At 42.6% G+C, this 16,072-nt stretch overlaps 1 protein-coding gene across 1 annotated transcript in view; it reads left to right on the top strand.

Annotated features, from left to right (window-relative positions):
- Positions 1 to 16,072, top strand: part of PRKCE (protein kinase C epsilon) — a 302,630-nt gene that overhangs the window by 268,035 nt on the left and 18,523 nt on the right. Inside the window, exons 12-14 of the mRNA XM_081903955.1 lie at positions 6,671 to 6,809; positions 8,161 to 8,349; positions 12,599 to 12,745. Of these exons, the coding sequence (XP_081760081.1) occupies positions 6,671 to 6,809; positions 8,161 to 8,349; positions 12,599 to 12,745 (475 nt within the window). The remainder of the gene's footprint in view (positions 1 to 6,670; positions 6,810 to 8,160; positions 8,350 to 12,598; positions 12,746 to 16,072) is intronic.

Below are 16,072 nucleotides of genomic sequence, written 5' to 3'. Positions count from 1 at the left end.
GTTATCATGAGAAAGAGAGAGACAGTCAGAAACCAGCCGAAAAGCATGCCAAGTTTACATTCCTGAGGGGGCAGCCGTTTTCCTGCAGAGTTTGTAGGAAGGGGACCAAGGCTTTCTGTCAGATAACAACAGCAAACTAAAGCCGCAGAGAGGAAGTATGGAAACAGCATTTATCTTCTGTTTAAAATGTTCATTATTTTAGATTCCTTAGTTGTTCTACTTTACTAAAAAGGGTAGGGAGGGGGGACCACACAAGCTTGTACTATCTTGCTGGGTTGAAACATATAGAGTTACGGAAATTATATCCTGCTCTTGAGCCAAAAAAAAGGAGAAGCTCCCAGAGCAGTTTGTAGATCAATGCAAACAAGGGGCAGAGCCTGCCCTGAGGCTTGCCATCTAAAAAGACACAGCACAAAAGGAGAGTAGATTGGGAGGGAAGAGGAAATAAGGAAACACAGGAATAAGTTCTTAGGTATGAGTTTGCCTACTGACCGGCGGGGTTGGAAATGTTTAACGAAAGGGGGAGACAAAAGTAGCTAATTTCTCAGCTGTTGACAAAGTGTCCCTCTTTACAAAAATACATATATTAGGGCAGGCATAGGCAAACTCAGCCCTCCAGATATTTTGTGACTACAACTCCCATCATCCCTGACCACTGGACCTGTTAGCTAGGATGGTGGGAGTTGTAGTCCTAAAACATCTGGAGGGCTGAGTTTGCCTATGCCTGTGTTAGGGGAAGGTGTTATTATATTAGTGAAAATAACATACAAATATGCTTTGTATTGGGGAAAATAGTTTGCTGAAATTAAGATTGGAAAAATGAGTACCTGTGAGAACGAAAACGGAAGATGCTTCCATCCCCAGGGTGTACTCAGCCTCAATCCCAAGTTCCTCATGAAGCCACAGACCCTGCCCATCCCACCAAGCAAGCAAATTGAAATGTCCACTTGCAGACTTCTTGGCTCCACATTACAGCTGCTTAGAGTCCCCAGCCCTTCCTTACATTCGAGCAAGATCCATCTTGATTAAGGCTCAGTTGCGGGACATGGTGTTGCGCGAATGAAAGATCATGGTAGAGATCTGGGTATAATGAGGATTAAGAGGCCATTATAGCAGATTGCTTTAGGTAACTACATACTGAAACAGTCCTTTTAGTGTGAAGTAGTCTTCTGCTGCCTAAACCCCTGGGCTGTTCCAATTCTATTTGTTCAGCATGTGTTTGGAATTGTTATGCAATCACAAAATATAGGATGGGTTCTGAAAATATAGAGCTCAGGAGTCAAAGGCCATTGCTCTCTTCATACTCTGTTTTTGTTCTGGACTAGCAACTCAGGCCAAATGATACCTCTCAGGAGGTTATATTTGAGAGTGTCAATTGATAACTTCTGAATGGTAAGATTAAGACTTTTCTGAAGATCTTGATGTTGTTCTTATCCGCACAGTTTTTTAAATAATACCTGTCTTGCGCTTTGATCTTGACAGTGAGCGTTTTATTTATTTTTAAAAAACCTAGTTCTGCTACAAATGCTAACAGTTCTTGCACATTATACGTATTGTTATATGTATAATATTATAAGTATATATACGTTCCTTGATCTCATATATGCGTATATATTTTTAACGGTTCCACTAAAAATATGAACAATTCTCACATATTATATGCATTATTATGCATGTAATATTGCATTCATATATACTCCAGGATTCCTAAAGCAAGAACTACATATGCAAAAACTACAGCTACATGCATTTCTCCAAAATGGTAATATTAGCAACTTGTAAGGGGCATTTAGACTGGGAGAACGGTGAGGGTTCTGCAGACCTTCTCTCCCAGCACCCAGTAAAAGCCAGAGACCCCCGCAGCTGCTTTAAATGATAAGAAAGAAAGCTAATTAGGGAAACATGCTTGATACATCATTTCAAACATACATAAATTCCATAATCAAAACAAACAAAAAAATCCTTCCAGTAGCACCTTAAAGACCAACTAAGTTAGTTCTTGGTATGAGCTTTCGTGTGCATGCACACTTCTTCAGATACACACTATGGCAGACCAACATGGCTACCTATCTGTAACATAAATTCCATAAATAATACGAACGCCTGTTGTTATATAACAGTACTGTAATCTGTATTAATTTGCCCGTGGAAAGACTTCCCATTACAGAGTCCTCCTAAAGTCTATCCTTCTGCAATGGAAACTTGTTGAGGATGGAGGGATGTTGTACAGCTAAAAGCTACTTACTTCTCCTCTTCAAGTACACCCTTGAGAACACAGCTGAGAAATCTATCCTTAAAAAAAGAAGAAGTTGATCCTGTCTTCCTCTGGGATATTCACAGAATACCAACAGATACCTACCAAACAAACGCTGGGAATTTTTAATTTGTGGAACTTGACCCACCTTAACCTTGTGTGCTTGGAATTTTCAAACATGGGGGAAAGGATTGGTTTGCTGGCTGGCGCTGTCACACAGAGATGTTGCTCTCTTGGGGACCTCGATATATAATCTGAAGCAGGAACTAGACACAGGGGGAGTGTAACCCTATCAGTTCTGATAGGCTTCTCAGCAACTTCTGATGCCTTCTACCACGTGACCCTTATGGTGGGCTGTAAGCCACACTTTTGTAGTGGGTCCAGTATTTCATGGAAGAGTTGTTTTAGAAGGTGGCATTGGTTAATACCTATCAACACACCCTTAAGGTTACCCCTAGGTAGAATTTCTTTTGATATTTCTTAAATAACTTGAGCAATGTGTATGCAGTAGATTATAATATTTGCATGATGTTTTAGCTATATGCTGCCCATGAAGTACTCTTCAGGTCTGGCAAAATGACCAATGATGAGCAATCTTCTTGTTTTATTTCTGTCGGTTGTGAAAATGGGGTCACCTTGCCAAAATCCTGGAGCATTTCTGTGTTTCAGACAAAAAAGGCAGTCCCGATTATCTCATCACAATTACCTAACCACAAATATTTTTCTACAGAAGTTCCTTAGAAGTCCCATCGCTTACAAGTGCTAAACTGGACTTAAGAAAAGCAGATTCTCGTGGTAAAATCAAATCTGGAAAAATGTGGGTTGGGTTGATCCACCTAGCACCAACACTGTGAGCTGAGAATGGTCCGTCTGAGTGCTCTGACATGGTTTGAAAATACTGGGAAGAGCAACCAATCTGCTCATGAAAGTTTTTCAGTAGCACAATAACTTTTCAGCTGGTACCGTGTGTCTAAATTGAGCTTGTGGCCAGCTTCAGTGAAACCCCCTCAAGTTGCATCACACAGCATTAATTCTCTTGAATCTGCACCAATGAAGTTGCGATGTAGGGCCTAACTCCTAAATGATTAATAAATAATTCCTAGATTCAGATGGGTTTCATTTTGGCACCCCTCTTCTGTTTATTATTGTTGTTGTTTCTTTGTTTGCCACCCATCTGACCGAGTTGCCCCACCCACTCTGGGCAGCTGCCAACAAAATATAAAAACATCATAAAACATCAAGCATTAAAAGCTTCAGGTGTCTTCTAAAAGTCATATGGTTGTTTATCAGTTTGTCATCTGATGGGAGGGTGGGCACGAATACTGAGAAGGCCCTCTACCTCATTCCCTGTAACTTCACTTCTCGCAGTGAGGGAACTGCTAGAAGACCCTTGGAGCTGGACCTCAGTGTCCAGGCTGAATGATGGGGGTGAAGATGCTCCTTCCACATATACAGGACTGAGCCCATTTAGGGCTTTAAAGGTCAGCACCAACACTTGGACTTATGCTTGGAAGCCAGTGTAGATCCTCTTTATTAATAAGAACACCAATGTTTCACACATGTACAGTGCCATCTATTCTTAAAATTAGTGACCATGTTATATCTTGTGTGTGTTTTTAGAGTGATTGAATAAGATGTGGGATTCTTTCAATACTTTTTCTTTTTCCACTGTGAGTGGGGGGAGAGGCAAACGTGGGCAAAGGAACTGGATACTCCAGTCCCCCTAGATAATCTTGCTCCTGAAAACCAGTTCCAATAGTCTTCAATTCATTTGCACGCTAACCTGACTTTTTATCCATACCTGAACTTGAAAGCACCTGAACAAAATAAGCAATGTGCTGTTTGATAAGTCAAATTCACCTTGTCAATTGATACGAATGCAAAACTCAACAACAATATGTCTATAGATATATTTGGCCTCTGAGGACACAATGACCTTGTTTTTCAAGCATTCAACCATCATTCTTCATCTGACTCAAATGTAAGAGTGTCATACCATCCTTTCAGCATCTTTCAACATGTGGCTTTTTCCCCAGGTAAAGCTTGCTAGCGGTTTTGCATGGAAGGATTAAGACTATGCATAGTAAAAAGCTTTAATTTACACCTCACTGCCTCTATTCTAAAGTGTTTATTTTATCTGTTTTATAAAAATTGCATAACAGCTTACCCTCATAATATTTTTCTGGTTAGTAAAAAAGGACAAGTCGCATTCTTTCTTTTAAGGGCAAAGCTTGGGGAAATGAATCTTATACGGATTTAAACTCAGCAGGCTTGCTGGGACAGAGGGGCTACCAAAGGAAGAATTTGGTACAAAGCAGGCTAACTTGAATGGAGAGTTCAGGCACAAATCTTAAAAATAAAATAATACATTACCAAAAATTGTAGATGCATCCCTATTGCAGCTATATATATATATATATATATATATATATATATATATATATATCCGTGCAATATTAGAGGAAGCTGGGCATATGAAACAATATAATTGAATAATTGAATGTATTGTTGAAAATATGAAAAAAAATGCATTACATCAAGGAAAATTGGTTGCAAAAATATGTACATTAGTCAAAACTGCATATAAAAATGTGTTTATTAGAAGAAATTCACACTAAATGGCTGATATTTTTTTAAAATCGCTGCAAAAATGTGGAGGGTCGAATTTTTGATTGGAAAGAAGAGAAACTGGGAGATCTAAAATTGCCAAAGCCTTCCATCCCTATCCTGAAACTCATGCCCAGTTCCATAAGCCACAGTTTAGGAGGCCAGGAAAGGTTGTCCAAACCAGGCCAGTATCAATGTGTGTGAATGCCTGTTTCTGTGTGAGAGAAAGCGTGCATGTGAGAGAGGGCATCAATCTACCCATATTTTTGGCTCGCTTACACTTGGCAGAACCGTTCCCTGCCAGAAATGGTTTCTCACTACCAACCAATATCAAGGTTACTGTATAGGCCTCTCCTCAGCCCTACTTGCACATTCTTTATGTGGTGATAGGTATTTGAGGCCTAGCTCATTCTCTTCTTTCCCTGCCCCAACCCACACCAAAAAGAAAATGTACAGCACTCAGCAATTTAAATTGACTGAATCCTCCATTTGTGAGATACCAGCAAACTGGTTTTGAAGAAATACAGTCTAATACATCACTGTTTCATTCTCACAAGCCAGGGGTTTTCCTGGTCAAGCTGTTTGTTTTCAACAGCATTCTCCTTCCCTAGTTTTGGGCTGACCCCTCTTTTGGTCTCCAAGCTAAGACCACCAAAAAAAGAAAAAGAAACAGAGACTTAATGGATAGTAGTCCTCTAAATTATCTTTGAGAAAGGTCTGATTTAAAGGCAGGTTGTCATTAGTAAAGTGAAACCCGTAAAAGGGAAGATGGATGTGTTCCTGAGCCCAGCAGTTGTTAACTAAGAGAGTCAGTTAGTGAGAAAGTTGGCTGTTCCTTTTGAGCAGGTTCCAAGAAGCTCTGTTCCTAAGCCCATACCTCATTAAAGTCTAATCCTGTAAGGTGTTAACAGATTTTTTTCCTTTTCATCCAAATTAGCATGGGATCGAGGGACAGGGTAGGGTTTTTCCAGCGGTGATAAGGATCCTTTAGGGTATTTTTTGCAAGGACATTGCCATAAGCAGAATCCCAATTTACCCTGATCACGCTGCTCACTTGAGAATTGGGCTCCGTTTACCGTGGTGCAGGCGTGTGGCCTCTGGGAGTTTGCCCAGAAGTGACTCACGAGCTGCTGAAGGTGATTCTCCACTCATGATCTAAACAAATGAGAATAAACTATCCTGAGTTTTCTAAACAATGAAAGAAGCTTGAATTCTGCTAAGGTGGAATATGTCAATTTGCATTTCTTAGTATTGATCTGATGTGTAGAGATCTTTCCTATTCTAATTAATCCAAGAGGGTTCTGGAAGCTTCTCTGTGTGAAAGAAACAAGCAGAAAGTTCATGATCCTTGGGTTATTCCTTCAAAGAAACTGGGTATAGCTGGCTTAAACTGGTTCTGTTATCTCTTCTGTCAAGGTCATGCTGACTATAATAGTAAAGCCAGAAGGAGCCTTGGTTTCACTTTCTCTTTCTATCTCTCTTCCTTCTGGTATGGTGTTCTGTACATAATATACTTAGTGTTAAGGTTTAGACTTATTATAAGTTATTGTAAGTTTAAATTAAGTCTGCTGCAACTGGATTTCTTTTGAACAGTGCCAATCCTGAATGTATTGGATGTGTGACTATTATGCTCATTTGCCTTCAGTAGCAGTAAAGCTCTGCTGGATGAAATATAATTGCCTCTGGTCTATTTTTGGGAATCCTGCAACGTGTTTTTACTCTGCTAACTATACGGCAGAGTTCTGCTCTGGATCAATATTGTGTAGAATTTCATGACAGAATGACCCTCCTTCTTCTTTGTTATTCAAGGGACCTGAAACTGGACAATATTCTTCTGGATGCAGAAGGTCACTGCAAATTGGCTGACTTTGGCATGTGTAAGGAAGGGATATTGAATGGAGTAACAACTACTACCTTTTGTGGAACGCCAGACTACATAGCTCCAGAGGTATCGCAGTTCATGCCTAAAAGTACGGGGAAGTGTCTTCCATAATGCTGGCTTGAGCACAATGGATCAGTTTGCCCAGTCCCCTCCATGCAACCATTTTGGGGTTTCTGCATGTTGGTGGCTGGGAGAACAGTCTCACAGAAACCTGGGGTCACCCTTGCCATCAGCCATGATGGGATTGCAGCCCTTCCAATGATTTCTATGACACATTGTCAGAGCAACTGGGATTGTAGGCACCGCTGCAATCCCAGGTACATGTTTACTTCTAACTGACGCAGGAATATCTCTGTGCCGTCATTGGCATGCATGAGCCAGAGAATGAGCACGTGGAGATAACTGGTCAGTTGCGCCACGTGGATAAGCCATCTCAAAGAACGTAATATATTCTCTTCTTTATTAAAAAAAAAGAAAAAGAAAGAAATTGAATTTTCTATTATACTAGGAACAGAATGCTTGTAAACTGTAATTCCATCGTTTAACTCTTTTCCTTATAAAGTGTCATGGAATATAACTTCATCCTGCTACTTTGGGATGGGTGGGAAATGTGGAAAATGAGATAAGCATGTCCAGACTGTGCAAAGAGCAGAAGGTGGAATCTCAAGGGCATTGTTGGAGGCTGACCCAGGGGGCCTAAGCCCCAGGCCATTTGTGTCAGGCCCTAATTACCTTACATTGTTCTTATTACAGACCGTGCCCTACTAAAAGAGGCCACAAGTTCTATAATCCCTTCAAATTAAGGGCTAAAACCCTGGGTGAAAAAGGAAACACTTTGCCTGGTGTCTAAAATAGATAAAAAGTTGGTGCAAGCCTAGGAGAGCATCCATTCTCTCCATTTTTGGACACTTAAAAAAGGGACCCCTGACCATTAGGTCCAGTCGTGACCAACTCTGGGGTTGTGGCGCTCATCTCACTTTATTGGCTGAGGGAGCAGGCGTACAGCTTCTGGGTTATGTGGCCAGCATGACTAAGCCGCTTCTGGCGAACCAGAGCAGCGCACGGAAACGCCGTTTACCTTCCCACCAGAGCGGTTCCTATTTATCTACTTGCACTTTGATGTGCTTTCGAACTGCTAGGTTGGCAGGAGCAGGGACCGAGCAACAGGAGCTCACCCTGTCGCGGGGATTCAAACTGCCAACCTTCTGATCGGCAAGTCCTAGGCTCTGTGGTTTAGACCACAGCGCCACCCGTGTCCCTTCCACCTTGTTACACATGTGCACAAATAGAGTATTTCTTTCGGTGAAAAGAAAACTTATGGCATATGTCGTTTTCCCAATTCCACAGTTGTTCTAAGGGGCAGCGTGCTTCTCTCAGGTTCTCAACGCATTTCTTTCTTTCCCCATTTCCGAAACAGATTCTTCAGGAATTGGAATATGGTCCCTCGGTCGATTGGTGGGCGCTGGGTGTCCTCATGTACGAAATGATGGCTGGCCAACCCCCCTTCGAAGCTGACAATGAAGACGACCTCTTTGAATCCATCTTGCATGATGATGTGCTATATCCAGTGTGGCTTAGCAAAGAAGCTGTTAGCATTTTGAAAGCTGTAAGAGACTGTCCCTTTCTCCCCCCCCCCTCTCTCTCCCCTGCTCTTCCTTATTAAATTTGACTCCCCTTCGCTTTTCACTACAGCAGTTTAAGAGCAGCCACCACCGGGAGTTCAACTGCAGTTCAGAGTGCTACTGTCCGTATAAGGGGGTCTGGAATGAATTACGCTTCTTGTGGGAAAGGGACAAAATGTTTGTGTTCTTTGTGGCTGTATGCTGCATCAATGTATGCACTTGAGAATCATGTTTCAGGGAAAAGGAAAACACAAGCAGACTAAATGGCCTTATCAGGCTGACATTGCCAACTGCACATGTCTTGCTACGGTAGGGGAAGGGTTATGTAATTAAAGAAAGTCAGCCAGCAGGTTTGCTTTGGGCCCTGATCCAAAACACTGGAACGCGCTGGCATATGGATCCTAGCCACATTGACTTGGAAATAAGTCCTGTTGATTTCAGTGGGACTTAACTCCCAAGAAAGCCTGCATAGGATTGTGTATCTGTGCAAAATTCATTTAATGTCAAGATAATAATCTATTATTATTATTATTATTATTATTATTATTATTATTATTATATATTTATATACCACCCTTCATCAAAAGATCTCAGGGTGGGTCACAAGATAAAACTTCAAGATAAAAGCGCAAAGTTAAACCAGAAGCAACAAACCATAATAATAATAATAATAATAATAATAATAATAATAATAATAATAATGTGTTGTACGTCACCTGTCTGACTGGGTTGCCACAGTCGCTCTGGGTAGCTTCCAACAGAATATAAACAACACAAGATGCACCAGACATTGAGAGCTTCCCGATACAATGAAAGATAGCTAAACTACTGTTTTCCCACCAAACAGCTTGTCCAGGTCTATCATTCTGAGTGTTGAGTACCAACAGGTTCCTACAACAAGCCCTGCAGGTCAGACACCAAATCCCTACTGTGGCTGTTCGTCAGAAAAATGCAGGCATTTTAAGCTGGAAATACCTGCACACACTGGGTTCTAGGAAGGAACGAACCCCAAGCACCCCAGTCCTGTGCAACTGGGTCTCTAGAACCCAAGCGTCCCCCTTTGCTTCTGTCTCAGCTGTTTGACTGCTCTTCTACCCTACTGTCTTCCCTGTTTCTCATCGCCTCTGCTCCAAGTACTTGGGCATCTGAACCTGGAATGCTAACAGCCTGCTGCTGTCCATGTCTTGCCTGCCATGCCTTAGGCCACAAAGCTGCTAACCATTTTCTTAAAAAAAAAAAGTTGTGACAAGAAACCCAGACAAATTTTGACCCCAAATGAAGCAACGCTGCTTCAAAGAGAAGTTTCAGCTCCCCACGTGGAGCCCACCAAAGAGACTTCCATCCATCCAATCACCGGCATAAAAACTTCCCACGCAATTGGAGCATGACATTTGAAGTATCCCTAACTCCCACTGATTTCATGGGGGTCTGGAAACACCCGATCCTATGGGTGGCATTCACTCTTGTGCTATTACTAACATTCTCTCTGCGCAAGCATTTTTGCTTGTCAGATGGACCGATGCCTCCTCTTCTCCACACCCACTGAACCGATTTCAGGGGGTGCTGTAGTTGTGGGAGGAAATGAGAGAAAGTCCTTTTGCACAAGTGGAAGTCATTGCACAGGGCTTCCACTAACAGGATGTGCTAAGTGAAACCCAGAACCAAAAGAGTTGCATCTTGCAGAACACATATGAAGGATTCTGGCCTTTTGCATTTAGCTGTCCCCACCCCACACCCCAAGAAAAAAAATTAGTTTTAGGCTTAGCTTTGTGTTTGAAACTTGTGTTCTCCGTCTTGTACTTTAATGGCATGCAGTTAACAGAGGAGCAGGAAGAACAGAGGAAATGAAGGGGCGTCTATGTACTTGACTGCCGAAAATTAGCAAGGGATTAGCTTTGGAACGCTTTGTTTCCTTGCATTGTACTGTTAGACATGCGTTTTGTTCGTCAGGCCCTGTAAATCAGAGTCTTATTAAGTCGTTGAAAAGCATTTCTTTTAGCAGCTTTTGCAGAATGGACCTTGCTTTCTATTCAGCTGATTTTCTATGCAGTTTATTTCTGTTTTCCAGAAAGGTTTTATAATCTCAGCAACTCCAGATGCTTTGAAATCAAAAACTATGAGAACCTGGAATTTAATTTCTCCAAACCCAAACTAAAATCCTTGTTGGCAGAGATCCCATTTTGCTGCAGAGGCTTCTTGACAGTACACACAGCCCTAAAGTTATTTTTAAAAATGTTTAAATATCTTGTGACTTCTGGGAATTCAAACCCTTTTTTGTTTTTCCTAAGGCTTAGGCTTGCTTCCCTTCAAAATGAGAATAATATGAGGAAGGTGAAGCCATAGCTGTTGCACGCAGAATATCCCAGGCTCAAACCCCAGCATCTCTGGTTGAACAGGAGTGGGAAACCTCTGATTTTGCAGATGGGTGTTTGGCTCCAACTCCCCTCAGCCCCAGCCAGCATGGCCAGTGGTCAGGAATGATGGGATTTGTAGTCTTAACAACATCTGTAGAGTCTCAGGTTCCCCATGCCTGGGATAAAGGATCCCACGCAGTAGAGCTGGGATCAGTATATCCACCTGAGACCTTAGAAAGCTGCTGCCAATCAGAATAGACAGGGACTGGCTTATTTATGGAAGGGACACAGGGTTAAACCTGCGTCCTAGGTTCTGATTGACAAGAGCCTAGGACTTGTCGATCAGAAGGTCAGCGGTTCGAATCCCCGTGTTGGGGTGAGCTCCCGTTGCTCGGTCCCAGCTCCTGCCAACCTAGCAGTTCAAAAGCACGTCAAAGTTCAGGTAGATAAATAGGTACCACTCCGGCGGGAAGGTAAATGGTGTTTCTGTGCGCTGCTGTGATTCGTCAGAAGCGGCTTAGTCATGCTGGGCACATGACCTGGAAGCTGTACGCTGGCTCCCTCAGCCAATAAAGCGAGATGAGTGCCGCAACCCCAGAGTCGGTCACGACTGGACCGAATTGTCAGGGGTCCCTCTACCTTTACCTAGCTTATTTATGTATCAGTTGTTGTTGATGAAGATGATGATGATGAGGATGACGACGATGATGATGATGATGGAAAGTCTTGCCCTGAGTTAGATGAGCCAGTGGCCTGATTTGGTAAAAAGTTGTTTCCTATGTTCCTAAAATGAGGACCTTACAATTTGCCTGGAGAGCTCAGCTCCTTAGCCAGAGGGATGAATTTCGGGGTATTAAACCTTGGACCTTCTGCATGGAAAGCACCATGCCACACCAAGTTACACAGAAGCTTTTACCAGACAGAAGGGGAAGGTGGCTTATTTTCAGTGCTATAACAAAGTAGCTTATTCTCAGCCATGCATCTTTCTTTTCACAACTTCAGGCATTAAACTTTCAGACCTTAAAACTCAACAGGTGAATGCAACAAATGGGTGCTTGGAAACAGGTACACTAATCTGATAGCTGGGATTGGCTTTGGTCCATTGCCAGGTAGTGTCTTCAGTGGTCTAATTATGTATGATGAAGACTTATTTGAAAGACGTCTCCCGCTAGTACCCAACAGGTATTAAAAGGATGCGGTGGTTGCTGATTGGGGCAGCAGAAAGAGCAGCTCGGACTGAATATTTTTGTGGGCCTTCTCTGCTTTCTTGACCTGCAGAAAGAAAGAATCATAGAGCTGGATGGGACCCTCAGGATCATCTAGTCCAACCCCCTGCAATGCAGGAATATGCAGCTGTCCCTTACAGGGATCAAACCTGCAACCCTGGTGTTAACAGCACCACACTCTTGTCCAGGGGTTGGCAACGTGTGGCCCATGGGCCAGATCCAACCTACAAAGACCGTTTTACCGGCCCCCGAGCCACCCCCGAACTGAGCCACCTGCTTGGCGAGTCCCCTGTGCGCTGCACTAAATTGGCGCAGCGTAGTGCGGGGACTCGTCGACCGGTGCTAGAAATCGCATCTGCACATGCGCAGATACCAGAAATCGCTTCTGCGCAGGTGAGATTTTCAGCGTCTGGGCATGCACAGAAGTGATTTCCGGTGCTGTGGACATGCGCAGACGTGATTTTCAGCGTCACACTGCGCCAGTCCAGCCCATGGATGATCTCTGTGGTAGTGATCTGGCCTATGTCTGGTAAGCCTTGCCGACCCCTTCTCTAGCCAACTGAGCTATCCAAGAACTTGTTGCCCCTTGTTGCTTCATTGGTTCAACTTCCCACTATGCAACAAATGTTTGGTACCTTTTGTTTTTCCTCTAGTTCATGACAAAAAACCCAAATAAGCGACTTGGCTGTGTGGCATCTCAGAACGGCGAAGATGCGATTAAGCAACACCCTTTCTTTAAGGAGATTGACTGGGTTCTTCTAGAGCAAAGGAAAATCAAGCCTCCCTTCAAGCCTCGGATTGTAAGTAGTGCTTTGACACTGCAAGAGACCTTGGTTGAAAATATATAAAAGTTTATTGGTGTCCTTTATAGTAGTAAGACTCTAATCCTATACAGATTTACCTGGAAGTAGGTCCCATTAAACTCAGTGGGCCATACTTCGGAGTAGAAATGTATAGAATTGCACTGTAATGCTGCAGTAGAGTTGAAAGCCCAGGTAGCAGCCATTCTAAGGTGGTTGGTTTCTTCCAAGGTAAGTCTCAGGTTTGCTTATTGTATGCTGAATGTAAAAAGGGTCATTATGTATTCCTTACAAACACAAGAATTAATGGAATCAATTATTGTAAAGCCAGTGTGGTGTAGTGGTTAAGAGCGGTGGACTCGTAATCTGGTGAACCAGGTTCGATTCCCCACTCCTCCACATGCAGCTGCTGGGTGACCTTGGGCTAGTCACACTTCTCTGAAGTCTCTCAGCCCCACTCACCTCACAGAGTGTTTGTTGTGGGGCAGGAAGGGAAAAGGAGATTGTTAGCTGCTTTGATACTCCTTAGGGTAGTGATAAAGCAGAATATCAAATCGAAACTCTTCTTCCAAACTCTTCTAAAGTGAGTCCACAGATTGAGTCACCAGATTGATTATAACTTGCCTCACTTGATAGCCTAACAATCTAAAATCATTGTACTTGGTTTTGAAGTGATCAGCCATCATATCCCACTGCCGCTTATAATATCATCACTGAAAGCACAGCAAAGGTTAACATGTACTGACCGAGCATTAATCTGAACAAGTAAATATAAATAAAGATGAATGTAAAAAAAAGCCTAAGAAGACTTCTTCATGATCATCCATTTGAGTAGACATACATATGGGATTTCCATATGTATTTAAGAATGTTTTAAAGCAAACATATCTCTACACAGAAAAGGGAAATTATTGTTATTTCTTTCCTCCCTGAACAAATTTTATTTTTAATTTTATCTCCCTTCTCCCCAATTTGGACACAGAAAATGTATTCACTGCCTGGAAGTTTAATCCTTGATGGCAGTAGGTTCTGCCTCTGTTGAGTCTCGTGTTTTGACTCTGTGTCCCAGTATTCCACAGGGGAATGTTTCTGCACCATGTCCCTTTTTCAAAAACAAGCCTTGGAAAACTTCAGGCTTCCCTCACTGTGGATATATGATGGAGGGGCTCAAACAGTATCAACTGGTCAGCTAGCTTCTAATGCCTTGAAAACGGAACCTCGGAGGATTAATTTTTTGCCACCTGGTGCTTGAGCTATCTTCAACTGGAGGCCTTGGTAGACTCTGTAATGCAGTAAAGCCTGCCACCAATTCTGTTGCTATGCTGATAGCATTAATATATGATCTTTTAAATACCTTGGCAACTGAGTGCATGTCCAATATTGTCTTTTTTTTAAAAAATCTTCCAAATAGGGAGCTGATCATCAAATGTTGAGCAATATCAAGAGATAACTTGGGTGACTTAAGTCACACAGATTAATCTTTTTTGCATATCACCCAGTTTCAGCTCTCACACAATGGAAAGCGTTCTTGCCTTCAGATGAGAATCACGTAGTGTTGAGTGATGAGAGACTAGAGCGATGCATATCATTTATTTATTTACCTGCTACTTTATTTATTGCTTCAAGCTGAGTAGTATACAGTAAAATCATTATACAAAATCAGTACATGATATACAAAACAGGCTAAGATATATGCACCTATGAGGCCCCACCCCCCCAGAATTATACTCAGTTCTTTCCTTTTATTTTTTTAAACCCAGTTTGAATTCTGAACCATTTATTTTATTTTCCAAGTACTGAATACTGATGCCATTTAACTGTGAGCACCTCTGCTCATTCTGTTCTTTTCTCACGCACACTGCCCCCCCCCCAACCTTCATGAAAATCTTTCAGGGGGAAAAGCAGGAGCTAAACTCATAGCTCCAAATGAATTCACTTTCATTTCCCTGCAATTGTTCCCTATTTTTTCCTATGCAAGCGTCAGATGAGGCACGTCATTCCCTGGCTACTATCCATGCATTCTTTTATTTTCCCTCTTGCACAATTCCTCATTATTATTAATAACAATACTTAAGTCATAGCACTGACTCCAGCCCTGCCAGGAAAGGAGAAAAGGGTTACACAAACTTCAATGTGCCATGCATCTCTTTTGCGGACCTTTCCAGTGAGCTTCTGAACTGGAATGCACACAGGAGTGGCTGCCTCTGCTAGAGAACATAACTTTAGACAGTTCCCTGTCTCCACTGGGTATGCATTCTAAATGCAGGCCCAGGTCATTTATGCATCTCACTGAATCTTCCACTGAGCATTTCCATGAGATAACCTCTGGTCCTGTTAGCTAGGGATGATGGGAGTTGTAGGCCAAAACATCTGGAGGGCCAAAGGTTGGGGATTCCTGGGCTAGCCCATGACCCCAAAGCATGTAGGCCATTATCAAAGTTGACCTGTAGGCAGTGGCCAGAGGCAGGAGTGGCTATGGTTCACCTCTGACCAGGGGTGGCTAACAGGAAGGAGGAATCACAAATAATAGGTGCCAAAGCTATCAGTAGCAAAATGTTCTAGGGCAAGATTTCCCAAACTTGGGTCTCCAGCTGTTTTTGGACTACAGTTCCCATCATCACTGGTCCTGCTAGCTAGGGATGATGGGAGTTGTAGTCCAAAAACATCTGGAGCCCCAAGTTTAGAAAACCATGATCTAGGGTGACCAAAAATTAGGTTAGAATTTAATTAGGCGCAGACCTAGTTCTCAGTGGCTTCCATTCATTCCTAAATGAGCTGCAATTGGCAAGGCAGCTTGGAAGGGGCAAATTAATTGGGAACTAGGAGAATGCTTGCCAAAGGGGGTTGGGACTTGTTCCCAATTACTTAATAATAATTCCATAATATGTTTTTAAAAAATAAGCTGTTATTCAGTCCTATAGAAGAAAGCAAAGGGCTACATTACAAGGAGGCATCTTTTCCAGCTCTGACATTGGTTGGACTGGTCTCCACTGAAATGAACCCCACGGGGAACATGGAATACATTGTACACCCGCTGGGATGCTTGCAGTCTATGAGCTCTCTTGCTCTCTGTCTTTCTGGCTTTTGGTCTTCTCCATTTCAGTCTCCCTACATTGCAAACACTGCTTTGGATAGCATATTTAAAGAGTTAACAAGGCTTTTCCATGTGTGAAAAGGTATGTTGTCAGCTGGCCTCTGGGCAGTTTCTGAGTCCCATTGAAAGCCATTCCCTGCCCTTACTTATTCAGGCAAGATAGCTGTGCATGATTTGCAGACTTGGGAGCCGTTCGTGAGAGTGACATTGTATTCTACAGGGATGGGATTAAG

Source organism: Podarcis melisellensis (genome assembly GCF_964234715.1).
Source record: "Podarcis melisellensis genome assembly, chromosome: 3".
In the NCBI taxonomy this organism is placed as follows: Eukaryota; Metazoa; Chordata; class Lepidosauria; order Squamata; family Lacertidae; genus Podarcis; species Podarcis melisellensis.
This window is presented reverse-complemented; position numbering and strand designations above follow the sequence as displayed.